This window comes from Ciconia boyciana, chromosome 2 (genome assembly GCF_034638445.1).
Source record: "Ciconia boyciana chromosome 2, ASM3463844v1, whole genome shotgun sequence".
Taxonomy (NCBI): domain Eukaryota; kingdom Metazoa; phylum Chordata; class Aves; order Ciconiiformes; family Ciconiidae; genus Ciconia; species Ciconia boyciana.
Window position 1 is genome coordinate 129,316,121 of NC_132935.1, and position 14,046 is coordinate 129,330,166.

The 14,046-nt window shown below is 42.5% G+C and overlaps 1 protein-coding gene across 2 annotated transcripts in view; it reads left to right on the forward strand.

Moving 5' to 3' along the window:
* The first annotated feature begins 1,436 nt into the window (after positions 1-1,436).
* RFTN1 (raftlin, lipid raft linker 1) overlaps positions 1,437-14,046 on the forward strand; it is a 102,166-nt gene continuing 89,556 nt past the window's right edge. Inside the window, exons 1-2 of one of the 2 annotated variants that reach the window (XM_072854026.1) lie at positions 1,437-1,845; positions 12,184-12,339. In XM_072854026.1, the coding sequence (XP_072710127.1) occupies positions 12,195-12,339 (145 nt within the window). In that variant the 5' untranslated portion in view covers positions 1,437-1,845; positions 12,184-12,194. Of the gene's footprint in view, positions 1,846-2,411; positions 2,545-12,183; positions 12,340-14,046 lie in introns of those variants that run through there. The other variant, XM_072854025.1, reaches the window with a different exon arrangement.

A 14,046-nucleotide genomic window follows, 5' to 3' on the forward strand; every position in this document is an offset into this window, starting at 1 on the left:
TGACCTGTGTGCTTAGAGGCAAGGTTCAAGCAAGTGAAGAACTACCAGAAATGGGTGAGGATCAAGACAGGGATTCCTTTTGAGGACTTGACTTGTACAAATCTGAGACTGGCTGGACTGTGTCTGAGGGTGCTGAGGAGAGCTGGCTGATGCCTTGAGAGCAGCTGTTCGCTGTACTTCTTAGAGTGGGGTCAGGAGGGTCCACAACAACTAAAGCAAGGCAAATGTTGCACCCATTTTCCAAAAAGGCCAGAAGGACAATTTGGGGAACCATGAGGAAATCAATCCCTGGGAAAATCATTGCATCTCCTTGGAACAGACTGACTTTTGTGTATTTCATGTGTCTAGAAAGGGTGCCATCATGCCTCACCAACTGTTTGCCTTCTGTGATAAAATGGCTGCATCTGTAGGCATGGGGATGGTAGTGGATGCCACGGCAACTTTAGTGAGGTGCTTGGCACTGGCTCCTGTGCTATTTTTGTATGTGCTTAGGATTCTGTAGCCTGGGAGGGTGGACAGCTAGATGGGTAAAAAGCTCTTTGTGTGGTTGGGCTCAGACAGTTGCAGTTTAAGGGGTTGCACTTTGCCTGGAGGGCAGTAGCAAGTGGAGACCTATTGTATTTAACATCTGTTTCAAGGACCTGGAGGAGATGACAGGATCTGCTGTTGCCATGTTTGCACATGACCCCATACTGGGCATGCAGCTGACAAGCTTCAGGGCTGGGCTGCTGTCCAGAAGGACCTGGATAGGCTTAAGGAACAGGCCAGTACAAACTTTTTGAAATCTAATAAGGACAAACATCCTGCCTCTTCCACGGATCCAGATTGGTGACTGCCTGTCTGGGTAGCAGCTCTGTTGCAGAGGCTGCAGGGCTGGTGGTACACAGCAAGCTGACCATAGCCATCAAAGATAACAGCAAGCCTGCAGCATGGAAGAAGTGATTATCCTCTTCTATTTAGCACTCATTAGGGCTCCTGTACACCACAAACTGTGTCCAGGTGTGTCATCCCCCCACCCTGTGACAAAAAAGTTGTTGACAAGCTGGAACAAACTCAGTGGAGGGCCATCAAGGCCAGGGCTGGAGTACGTGTCCTGCCACGAGAGGCTGAGGCAGCTGAAGCTGGGACTGAGGCAGCCTGAACAAGGGAGAGCTTGCCATCATGTAAGGGGGGATGAGAAGACAGGCACACTGAGAGGTTCAGGCTCTGGGTATAAGGAGGACGGTTCTACTGCGGTGAGCCCAGGTCTGGCTCGACGGTAGAGTCCTCTCGGGCGGAGGGGAAGGGAGCAAAGCTGCAGCCCGGGGGAGCGCCGGGGCCAGGGGTGTGCGCGGGGCGGGGTGGGGGCTGGGGCGGGCAATGCGTGAGGGACTTCCAGCCCTGGCCGGCGGGCGGAGCAATCCCCCTTCGGGCCGTGTCGGTAGCGTAGGCGGGAAGGGCCGCTGCCCCTCTCCCTGCCTCGCCGCGGCTCTCGCTGGGCGCGGGGCTCGGCCCCGCAGCTCGGAGGAAGAGGAAGTGGCCGCGGCCCCGGACTGGCCGGGCTCGGCGCGGAGCGGAGCTGCCCGGCGCGGCCCCGCGGAGGCGCTTCCCCGCGCCGTGCTGCCGCCCCCGGGTTGCGCGGCACAAACTTTCTGCCGGGCAGCGGGGCCGTGTGGCGGCGCGGAGCTGCCCCGGCACCTCCCTGTCGCGGAGCCGAGGGGGGAGCGGCCCCGGAGCGCGGCGGGCGGGCACGGGCGGCAGCCGGAGGAGGAGGAGGAGGAAGCACTGTCAGTGGGGCTGGCCGTCTCCGCCCGCCGGGCATCCTTCAGCACCGCCGGGCTGCGCTTCGCCCGCCGCCTGTCCCAGGTACCGCCGCGCACCCGCCCGGCCCGGCGGGCAAACTTGGCGGGAGGGGGGTCCGGGGCCGGTCGAGAGTCGCTGCTGGGCAGGGTCGGTGCGGCAGAGCGGGGAAAGCGGCTCCGGGGCTCTGACTCGTTTTGATCCTCTGGCTCCTGAAGTTCGGAGCGGGGCCCGGGCTGGCCGGCGTGCCCGGCTTTGGAGGGGCTGCTCGAGGCTTTCACGGGGGCGGGGCGGGGGGGGGGGGGGTAACGACGCACTCCCTTCCGCCCTCTCCCCAAGCGGATTTCGGTTGTGCAGCGCTGATAAACCGCTGCTCCGAAGGGGGTGGCAGTCCCACCCGCTTCAGTCCAGCGGTTTGCCGAGGGGCCGGTGCGGAGCTCGCCGCGCTCGCCCGCGCTGGCCGTTAGGCCCGGGAAGGCGGCGGGGCTGGCGGGCGGCGCCGTCCTGTCAGACAGTGAGGAGACCCCCCAGTCTCCGCCGGGGCGCTTGCGGGGACCGGAGGCGGCATTGCTGAAAATCGCTTCCAGCCAGCGCGGTTATTCGCGTCCAGCCGACGCCGCGGTGAGGCAGAGCCGGGAAAGGAGGGCTCTGAGAGGAGCCGGGGCGGGTGCCTGCCTGCCTGCGCGCCCAGCCCGGCGCCGCTTGTCACATGCCGGGCACCTGGAAGCGGCAGTACCGCGACGTGCCATCGTGTGGCTAGCTGGGGTTTGTGATTTTACAGTTATTTTCAAAGGCTGGACTGAATATTGCCTTTTCAACTCCGCGACACTGTTTCAGCACATTTTTATTACAAAATAAGGAGAGGTAGCGCGACCATGGGTCAGTAGTTGCGTATCTGAGTATGAAATACCATCTCTCTCCTCTCTTGTTTATCTAAATTCCTGTCAGAGCAACTACTTCTCACAGCCTGTGTATTTCTGGAAAAGGGGAATTTAGTTGGATGGACTTTTAGAGCTCTTCTGTGGTACTTCCAACTTGGTCAAATAATTAATGGGAGACATTTGTTCTCCATTACGACTGAGTGTGCTCCACGCCGGAGCGCTGCCAGCTGGGACCAGGGGAACAAGCTGAGGCAGGGGCTGCTGTGTGGCAGCACAGGGAGCAGTGCTGGAGTCGTCTTGTGGTCTTGGTAGGGGTGGCTGTTGTGCTAAAGTGATTGTTGGATGTAAAATAATACAAATTTAACTATACCTGACAAAACGTTCTTTAACGTTTTCAGACAAAGTTTGGAAGCTACGGTATGATTGTATACTGCTTCTATTTTTATTTCCGTAAAAATAAATAGGATAACTAACATTGTCAAGACATAGCTGACCTTCAGTTTACAAGGAGAAATCTTTTTGTACATCTGCTTTTATGTTTTATTTTTAATGAATCCAATCTATTTCAGCTTCTGGTATTGAATGACAAGTTACTGGCAATAACCCTCTTTTTCACAATACTGGTGGTCACATTGTGTATTTAATTTCTGTTTTTCTAAGAAAAAAAATAGTCTTAGAATGTAGGGTTATTTCAGGAATCTAACTTAACCTCAAGTTAGTTACATTAGACAAGGGGCTTTCCACCACTTGAATGCTGGCATTCCCCTGGTCTGAGGGCGAGAATGTAGCATGAAATGAGTACATACAGTTGTGATTAAATACCTAGGGGAGTTCTGAGCTGTGGTACTGAGAAACACAGATACCATACTGGGTATAATGAAGTGGCCCTAGAATCTGTGGTTGAAAAGCTGAAGCCAAAGCCTTTCGAAGAATAAAAATCAAAATCAATGAAATCTGCATTTTGTTTTTTTAAAAATAATTTAAAAAAATCACATTACCATTATTCTGTCCTCCAACTTCATGTGAGATCCCACAGCTTCACACCTGGCTCCAATGGTCCACTTTACCTTTTACCCCAAATTGGTTGGCCAGGGTTTTACTCCATGGCAAACTAGCAAAAGACAGTAAACATAGGACTGTCAGGTCTGTCTAGCTTTGTGTTTTGCCATGGTTTTACTCACTGTCCTTGAAGCTACAGGGCATACGTTGCAATATGCATCTGTTTTTCATGTCTGTTTTCTGTGGGTTCAGAGTGGTGTGGGATTAACTTAAGGAAAGTTGGATTCCTATGTAATGTTCCTGTGTATGCTTCTGCTGGTCCATTCAGTCTTTAATTTGCTAGACAATAAATATTAGCTTCTATAGTTTCCCCTTAAGTTCTTGAGAGTAGTTCTGTAGTCCTTCTTAGCATTTCAGTAGTCTCCTGTCTTCACGTGGAGGCATCTTGCTTGAACATTTGCAGCCATGGTATTGGAGAAGAAATTTTACCGGTACTTTGTCCAGTGATACTAACACTTCCTTATCTTGATCAGAAATACCCTGCCTAAGAGTATTTTGTAGAAATGTGTGATACCATCTGAATCTTTTGCTGTATTGAAAGACAGTATCATGGTATTACTAAGTATTAAATCTCTTGGATGAGTGTTATAGGTTGATGTGGGTGGGGTAAGGAGCAAGGGTCTCTCACCAACCTACTGTTCCTCAGATTGCTCCCCAACACCAGCACACCACTTGCCTTATCCTCTACCAGTTCTCTCTGATCCTGTTTGCTTTTCTTCCTCCCACCCTCTCGCTCACGTGCACACACGTGCAAACCAGCATTGTTTCCCTAGAGAGGGTTAAGCGCAGCTGGTGGCAGCCCTTGGTTATGGGCAGAGAGCCTGCAGAGGTAGCCTGCTGACCTGCAAGCCGAGAGACAGTGCGGAGGAAAGTAAGGTTGTGTTATGCGGGGCAGCAGTGTTGAGCCCAAGACTAGTGTTGTGAACACCATAATAAAAACAATAGCACCTAATAATATTTTGTTGAAATCGCGTTATCACTGTGGCATGTTATTTGACGTGCTGCATGTTAGGGCTGCGCTTTCTTTGTGACTTGTGAATAAGACCTATCAGGGTTCTCTGTTCTAACTTTACTGAATCCATATAATATTTATCCATGTATTATTTTGTTTTCTTCCTAAAGCTTAGCAAACTCTTGAGGCTAGACTAGCAATTGTCTTAATTGGCCAAATTATGTTTTCCTCTTTTTCATGTAGGCAGTACATTTTCTTGTCTCTCGGGGAGATGGTACCAAACCCGGTGCAATAGTTTGTTTTTTGATTCTAGCAATTGGACCTGCAGTTCATCATGACGGGTCTTCCAGAGTTCTTGGTATGAGTCCAAATTAGTCCTCCTGATTTGCATTCTGCTTCTGTTTAGTTGTGGTATCTTTGGCATCTCTAACTGGGCTTGACTTCTGGCACATTTCACTTTATGCTGTGTTTCTTGATCCGAGACTGTAGTTTCCTCTGCTGGGCTTTTTTTCCTGCCCCTTGAAAGCTCTCTGCTTATTCTACCTTTCCTTCTTTATTAGGTAATTCATCTCGCTGGGTCTGGAAACCTTCTTATGAATTCTCTTGTCAATTCCTTGGGTTACAAATTCTGCAGATATTCATATTGTAGTTTAAACATGTTCCAGACCTCCCCTGTGCTCATGTCCTCCAACTTTTCATTCCTGTTCATCTCACTAATGAGTTCCCTTAGTTTCTGAGATTTGCCTTTTGAAATTGAAAACCTTAATCGCAGATTTACTTGGGTTGCTGTACCGTTTAATTTAAATAAAATCAATCATAAAGAATAAGTCTGGGATTATTCTTTCACCAACCTTTCTATAAGCAGAAATTTAGTTATCAGCTGCAAGTCTAAAATCCTGATAGTCAAATTGTTAAGTATGTGGTGAAAAAATTGGTCAGTTGGTACATCCAGCAATAGATAGGACTGATTTATGGTAATTGTTCTTTGTATTTTCAAAATAAGTCATTCAGAATCTTTCAAATTACATGGTGAACATTAGTTACTTAAACAACTGATCCCTCCCCACAAAATTATAGTGGTATTTATTGAATATATGCTTATGTAGTTACCTATATGGTAATACTCTTGAAAAAAGGTCAAGTAGGTATCTCTTGGTAAGGAATTTGCCTCTTAATAACGTAATCTCACAAGAAGCCTTTGCAGTGGTAAGCCAGGGTGGGAAAAATGGGGATATGTCAGGAGCATGGCTCTATTCTGGGAACCTATAAAGGATCATCCTAGCATATTATTCTCCTTTCTTTGTTTACCTGTACACCCAGTTTGTCAGGTCTGGTGTTTTTAATCCTCTGCTTTGGTTATGTTTCTCTGCCTGATGGTTTTTTTGCCTTGTTATTCCTCTTCTGCTTCATTGCTTTAACTATGCTAGGAAAGGGACTCAGCCATAATTTGCAAGCTCTCTCAGGGTTTGTTTAGAGCTGAATGGGGAACTAAACACTCTGGTGTTTTGTAGACTGGGAAGGATGCAAGAATTAAGTGACCACATGCCAGCAAGTGAACTGAGCTGAGCATGAAGTGCTTATTATTTTGAAAATGGAAAGGTTAGGTTTGCAGGAGTGAGAGTCTAAGAAAATAAGTGCGTCTCATTACTGCACAACAAATGTGAAGTCCTGTAATTATTTGTAAAAGCCTTCTAGCATCCCTGTGAGGTAGCTAAGTATTACCCATGGAAGGAAGAACGAGGATGAAAGGACTTAACCAAAATGAAGAGAGAAAACCTATTAATACATTGCAGTTATCTTGTTTCACGGCTGCACTCACCAGTAAGAACACCGTATTCCATAATTTTGTGAAAGGAACTTTAACAGTAACTTATGATATGTGTTCTAAAAAATAAATTAATTCATGATAAAGCTTACAAAATGAGGTCACTAGTTCTGGACAATAAACATTTTAAATGTGTTAATGCAAGCAAGCTTGCTCTCACTGAATGTGCTTAAAAACAAGCTGATGGTAGCGTAATCTGCCTGTACAGCACGTTTTCTTTGGATGCCATTATAAATATTAGAATTACCTTGTTTCTATTTCAGGTGGTAGTGTATTGCACTTACATGTGTATTAGATGATATTTGAATATTCAGTCTAATGCTATATGCTTAGCAGTTGACTCCAATACTATGTGTATTTGAAAGAATTGTTTAGGAAGTCTTTTCAGATTATCCCTGTAAGTAGTCATTGACACAATGCTTTCGGTAATGAAATAAGCTGTTTAGCCAATATATACTTAGTTGATAAACATCCCTTAAATTACTTAGTCTGGTAATCTAGTCAAGCTTCCATTAGCCATGTGGTTCTGTTATGTTTCAGTGTAATTTTGGTTATTATTCCTTGGAGATAAATTGTTACGGAGTTCCATGAAAGGAAGGGGCGATAAATCAGAAAATTAGCTCCATTTGTTCCGAAAAAAGCCCCAAACAAAACATCAGATAGAAGGCAGGTTCTTTTTCTTCTCTTCTTTTTACCCTTTCCTTACTGAAAAGTAATTCTGGGGCCTGAGCTGCTATTATCAAGAAAATAAGTTGTTACCTACATGATATCCTTTTATGCTTGTTGTTCTTTGCTAATTCTGAACTTGTTGTATTTCATCTATTTTGAACACAAGCTAGTAAAGTGAGAAAGCAAACCCAAGCTGCAGAGAGTATTTTAACAAAGCTTAGGTTCAGAGATGCTCTGTTGAAAACTTGGCAGATCTCTAAAAGAGCTATAAAAATTCGTGTATTTTAGTCAAGATACACTCGTTTTCATGGATCATGGAGGTGCTTAAGAATGGAAATGCTGTTTTTTTCTCTCGCTGAGTACAATTTGTTGTGATTTTTTTTTTTTGTTTTCCATGGCAAAGGATGGTACTGGTTTCAGTGAAGCTTGCATCAGGAAGGAGAGTTCATGGGCAGGCCATTTGCCGTGCTGGGGTGGGTTCCTCTCATGTTCCTCCAGATGATCCCCAGAGCTCCTCTACTCTTAAAATACATGGCGAAGGACAGTAATGGGGAGGAGGAGGTGGCTGCAAGAGGCTTATTCTGTGGCTTACAAGTTGGGCGTTTGCTTGGGATGTACAGAACCTGGGTTAAATTTTTGAACTCAGTTTGCAGAAGAAAGCTGGTCATTTCCTAAGCAGTGGGGGCCTTTGCTGTCATTCACAAGACAAACTTAGGAATTAATTGATTGTAGGCTTTGCTGCTGATCTGCAACTCATCACATCTTCCATTTTTGATGTTTTGCAAAATTAAAGGAAGATATAGACTAAAAAAAAAAAAAATCTATTGTTAGATCTGGGTTTCAGTTCTAGTTTTATCATCACATGGCTGAACACAAGAACAATTTTAGAGAGTATCAAGATCATAGAGCACACGTAAGATTAATTCGCAATCTAAGTGAGTTTGCGGACAGAATGAGTTTTTCCAGCATGTGTAGCTGTAAGAACCCATAGCTAAATCTAAATTTTAGGTCTTCATTAGATGTTACTTTTTCTCTCACTCAAGGTATTTCTTGTAAGTTGGAACTAGTGAGTTGATAATTAATTTTTACATTAATGAAAAAGGAAAAGCTTGTCTTAGAACCTGCTGCAGAGCAAAAAATATTTGAAAATTTTGCAGTGTTTTTGAAGAACTGTTTTTTAATTTACTAAAAAGTGAGTATTAGTGATAATATTTTGGTTTTATACTGAATAAAAAGAGTAGAATTCACATGTGGGTATAGAAAGCCAGAATAAATATATGTAGTACAGGAACCTTAAACATCCTTTATAGCAAAACAATATACCTGTTGAAAAGGGGGATTGAAGTGGGTTTAGATTACTTTGAATGCATCAATGATGAATATTTCTTACAGCACTCTGATAACTTCAATGTAGAAAATTAAGAAGGTGAATAATGTCCTGTTGACAACTAGATTTGTAACTGAAAAGCAAGGAGATGTTTTCAGACGAGGATGGAAAGACTCTGAACTCTGAACAGCACTAACTTTGCTGCAAAGGAAAGAAAGGAAGAGGGTAATAACTAATGTTAAAAGTCTTTGGAAGGTCATAAAGCAAGCTGTCCCAGTAGCAAGTTTGTGGGATAACATTGAGCAGAATTTGGTGATTCAGTGATTACTTGTCATACACACATCATCATCAATATTTTTGAGAAAACTTTAAGCATTCATTCATCTCTGGATTTTTTTTAATACTTAAACTCCTGTATTAAAGTAGGAGCTTTATTTCTTAAGATTTATTTTCTACTGCTGCAGCACTTGCATCCTAATTACTGTGGAAAAGATTGTGATGTTGTGAAACTTATTTTTTCTACTGTTACCTCATTTTTATTCAAGTGAAAACATCCTTTTTCATATATATGCTTTAGTAACATAAATATAATTGTCTATACTTAACGAAATGTGGGGAAGTATTTATCCTCAAGGACACTAATTGAAGTTTTAGCCAAGCAGCAGGAGGGTGAAAATCAGTCTTCTGGTAAGCAGTCACTCAGTGAATTAATACAAAAAATGTATGTTTTCAGTCCAGTCCCAAGTGGGCAGGTATCTCCATGCTGAATGATTTGTGGGTTGGCACTGTTTGCAGAGATCACTACTCGCATGGGCAATGAGGGTGGATCGGTTTTCTCAAAGGGGCTGAGGAGATGTTTGCTAGAGAAGCACAGGAGAATGTCTGTGGCTGCTGCTGGAAGAGCAGGCTTGTATTTTCTAGCACTTTCACCCCAATTTAGGAAAGAATGCAAAACTCTCTGTGATGTGAAATACTGAGTCCCCAAGGCCTCCTTCTGCAGCCATCACTGTCTGAAGAGTCCACTGCTGCTTAATGACCTCTGAAATGGAATTTTTTTCTTTACGAAATGTCATACTGTATACTTATGATGTGTAAGAATTACTGGACAATTGCTGAAACAAGAAATTTGATACACTTGCTAACACTTACTGCTATCTTAGTTCCTCACTCTACAATATATTAAAGCACAAGTATACTGCTAGATGTGTTCCATTACAGTCTATGGAAATACTCATAGTATCTTGTTAGGCACATTAATATACAATATACATTTATACATTAAAATAAATAACATTTTAGACTTAATCATATTGCACAGGCAAAAGAGAGAAGCTGCTGTATATATCAAAGAATAATCCTTTTTTTCTTTTTTTTTCCTAGTGGTAGTAGTTGTCATTACAAAAAAAAAAGAGAAAAGTAGAAAGTAGCATTTTGGGAACAGAAAAAGATCCTGATGATTTTTAACCTCAAATGCCAAAAGAAAAAAAAATAATCCCAAAACCTAGCTTTCATTTATAGAAATTGTTAAAATAAAGTAGTTTCTACTTTTCTGTCAAAATAAGCAGGGAAGGTTGTTTTCTGTTGGATGAATCCCCCAAGTATTTAAAGTTCAGGAACACGTATGATACATCATCCATTTTTCTTGATGCTGCAGGTCTTTATAGCAGATGTTTTTTCTGCTTCCAGTTTCTGTGTGAACAAATATTTACTATGGGTTTTTTTAAGGTTTGATGTGTTGGTCAATCCGATTTTGATGTATGTATTAGTGACTTTGCAATAAGATGTAGGTGTGCACTTACAGACTCTGCAGATGATACGAAGGTGGGCAGCATTGCTTAGCCTGAAAAGACTTCCAGCTCTTCCAGGGATGCGGGAGAGTGGGATGAGATTATTACTGAGTAGTAGAAATGCAAAGGAATAGAGCAAAGTTATGGGGGATGAGTTGGAAACGCCTCAGCTGCACTGGATAAAAATAAAGAGAAATAGGTTCTTTGGCTACTGGGAAGCTGATGGTAAACTGTGAATGTGATTCAGCTGTGACTGATGATTTTGGGTGCAGTAGGCATGTTATTTGCAGTAGAGATGGGGAAGCATCAATGTTATTTTAAGAGGCCTTGTTAAGATCTCATTTTGAGCATATGGTCACCTGCGTTCACGTAGAGAAATGAAAACAGGAATGATGCAAATGAGAGTGAGTGGGGTGATGGAGCAGAGATCCTGTCTTGTAAGTGGCAGGAAAGGGCTTGAGTACATTTATCCTAGCAAAATATGGGAAGGGATTTGGTAACTATTTATAAAAATGATTTCACAAGGAAATATGAGGGAGGGACAAAAATTATAAAAGTTAAAGCACAATATAAGTATAAATAAACTTATACAAGTAGATTCCAAATACGTTGGGGCTGGAAATTTGACTGACTTTCTAACCATTTGGGGGATGGAGTTGTGGCATAAGCTTACAAGCACATCTTTGGAGACAGGGAACCTGAACTAGTTTTTCATTCTCCACTTCAGGTTTTTTAATTGTCAAGGTAAAGGCAGACCTAGTCTGTGACAGAAGTTCTTTAGGTGCTTGTTGCTATCTGTCGGACGTTGCAGGGAGGCTAGAACACCGATCTTTGTGATGCTTCATGCAGCGCGTTTACACTGACTGGATCCCATGCTGCGAGGTGTCCGGGGTGGCCTGCAGGAGCCCCTCTTTGTCACTGGGTGTTTATTCTGCATTTCTCTCCCCATCCCCAAAGTATGAGTTTCTCCGTATAGGCGGAGGCAGAATGTTGGGTGGGTTGTAATGAAAAACCTCAGGTGCCTAGCTGGTGTGTCTGTTTTATCTTCTCATACTCACTGCTGGTTGAAATAATTTGCCTCAGTCTGACCAGCGTTGTTGAAGAAGAACGAGAGGATTTGGATCATCTGAGTATTTTCACCAAGCAGTTCTTCCATTCTTTCATACTTAGACGAGCCATAATATGCAGGATATTGAGAAACATTTAATGTGTAGCAGAAATGGTTGTCAGGAGTAATCCTTTAAAATGTTGTGGACTGGCAGCTTATTAAAGAGAATTAGATTAATCTAGTCCAGTTCTGTGGTCATGTGCCTCTTCTAGTTTGAAGATGGCTTCTATAAAGTGCCATTATTTCTTGTGGCTTACCTGAAAAAAATGAGGTGAAAGGAAATGAGGTAGTTTTGTAAATGCTGGTACTTCTCAACAAACCTGCTTTTTCCATTGAATTACAAGTCTAGATATTAATTTGAGTGTGACAAAGATCTGTGTAAAAGATAATACTATCTGCTCTCATAGTAACCACATATGCAGAAATTGTTATTAAGCTGTCAACCCTTATATTAGCAAGTTATTTTGCATTTTCAGCCACTTTTTATAATGGAATATGTGTCTTCCAGAGCATACTACTGAATACATGTGAAAGGTGCAAAATACATGCATTAAACTGTCAATTTTCCAAAAAAATAATAGCATGCCTGAGGGTTGATATGAGTGGTATATACTTCAGTTACTATCAGAGCGTTTATTTAATTATACAATTCCATATAGTTTGTAGGTAGCTTGTATTTAAAAGCTAAAAATCACCGCAATGTACTATTGCGTTGCATGAAACCAGAAAGAAAAAAACCAAAATGAGTGGTGTTTATGCATTTTCCCTTTTTCCTTTCCCTGCCTTTTTGTATCAGGAGCTGCTGAAATGGGTTGTGGATTGAACAAACTAGAGAAGCATGATGAAAAACGACCTGGTAATATCTATTCAACTTTGAAGAGGCCCCAGGTAGAAACCAAGATAGATGTTTGCTATGAATATCGATTCCTGGACTTCACGACACTAAATGATAGTAAGTACACAATATTTTTCTTTAGATTTTTTTTTTCTATTCAAGTTAACATGTTAATTGCTCCATAATGGTTTTTGATTAGTGTGTGTAATAGTTAAGTTTTTAAAATGTCTTTAGTTTCTTTAAGTAAATGCCTTCTCTTCAGTCATAATGCTGACATGCAGAGATCTTACTGAGAGTTTTCTGTAAAGTTTTAACCTTAGAGCTAGTTGTAGGTTCTCAGATTTTTGGTTCTTTTATACACCCTCCCCTTTTTTTTCTTTTTTGGATTACTCTAATATGGATTTTTGTTTCCTTAATTTGCATTTTATCCAGGTTTCATACGGTAAAGCAGTTCAGGTCTGCCAGGTTATATACTTTACTGCTCTTTTTTCTTCCTTTCCTTCTCCTCCCTGTGCTCCCTCAGGAGTATTCTGAAAGGTTAGTGTTTTCAGTTTTGCTAACTTACCTTAAATAATTCTTATGTGGTTACAAATACTTACAGGTGCACCCATGTGGGTGGAAACAGGATAGTGGGAGACACTGAAGCAGTTTTTACCTTTTTTTTTTTTAAATCTGAAATAGTCTTATAGTCTTGCTTTAATTCACATGACAATCCACAGATATTCCATTTCTTTCCTTTCTGACTGACATCAAGCATCTCTGCCAGTATTGCTCACACCATCGCCTGTGCCCTCTTTCACTTCAAAATTAGCCTGTTCTACAAGCAATTACTCCTCACACCATTTGGAAATCTGAAGCTTGAGCAGAAGGCTGGGACCTGCTTCTTGCTATATATAAAACAACACGGTACCAAAATCTGTTATAGCTAGCTGGCAGGATGCCAGGTAGAGCCTCTGTGCTTTCGCCCTGCAGTGTGCTGCTACTTCTCTTGTTTTGCGAGTCAGGTCAAAGGAGAAGCCAAAGCAGTACATCTCTCACTGTGTGAGACAGGGCTTCTGGTACGTCGCTTGATGTAAGACCTCTAAGTGCAGTTCAGCATGTTCAGCCCAGAGTAATGTGAATTTGTTGTTTTTAAAAACTTGCTGCAAGTGAACTCAAACTTGGAAAAAGGTGGAGGTTTGGAATAGGTGGTTGGACAGGATTGTGCTTTTGTAGGCAATGTGGGAGCTGAGAAATTTTGGCTTTGCAGACTTTTCTTAGTGCTTATCTCCTGTGCTCGTGGATTCTTATGGTTTTTTGTTACACTAATTGGGATGCACTGCAGTTATTGAGAGCACCAAACAAATGGGAGAAAATTTTTTTCATGTTTATGTATTGCAGTTGTTTCTACATTTATGTATTTTTATTTCAAAGTGAACTGTTCATGTCCTTTGATAGTTTGACAACTTTTACTGAGAGGTACTGCACATTGCGTCATTAGTGAAAATGAATTAATATTGAGGACACACTTATATGGGCTTTTCTGGGATGCTCATCACTGTTCTGTCTGATTGCCTCATAAGCTTTAGTGTGTGCATTCTCCTGATACCTCATGAAGTCTCATCGTGGTCACTGTATGGAGGAAGAACCAGTACATACAATAGCAATGTGACTTGCCTCAGGCACAGAGGATGTCTGGCACAGAGCAAAAAATGAAACCCAGACTTTCCAAGTCTGATTAAATGGATAGGTTTCTTGTAAAGCATACTTGTACGTTTTTCTTACTCATCATAGATTGTTTTATTATGATTTTAGGAGGCATGGTTTTAAAGAGACTGAGTAGAA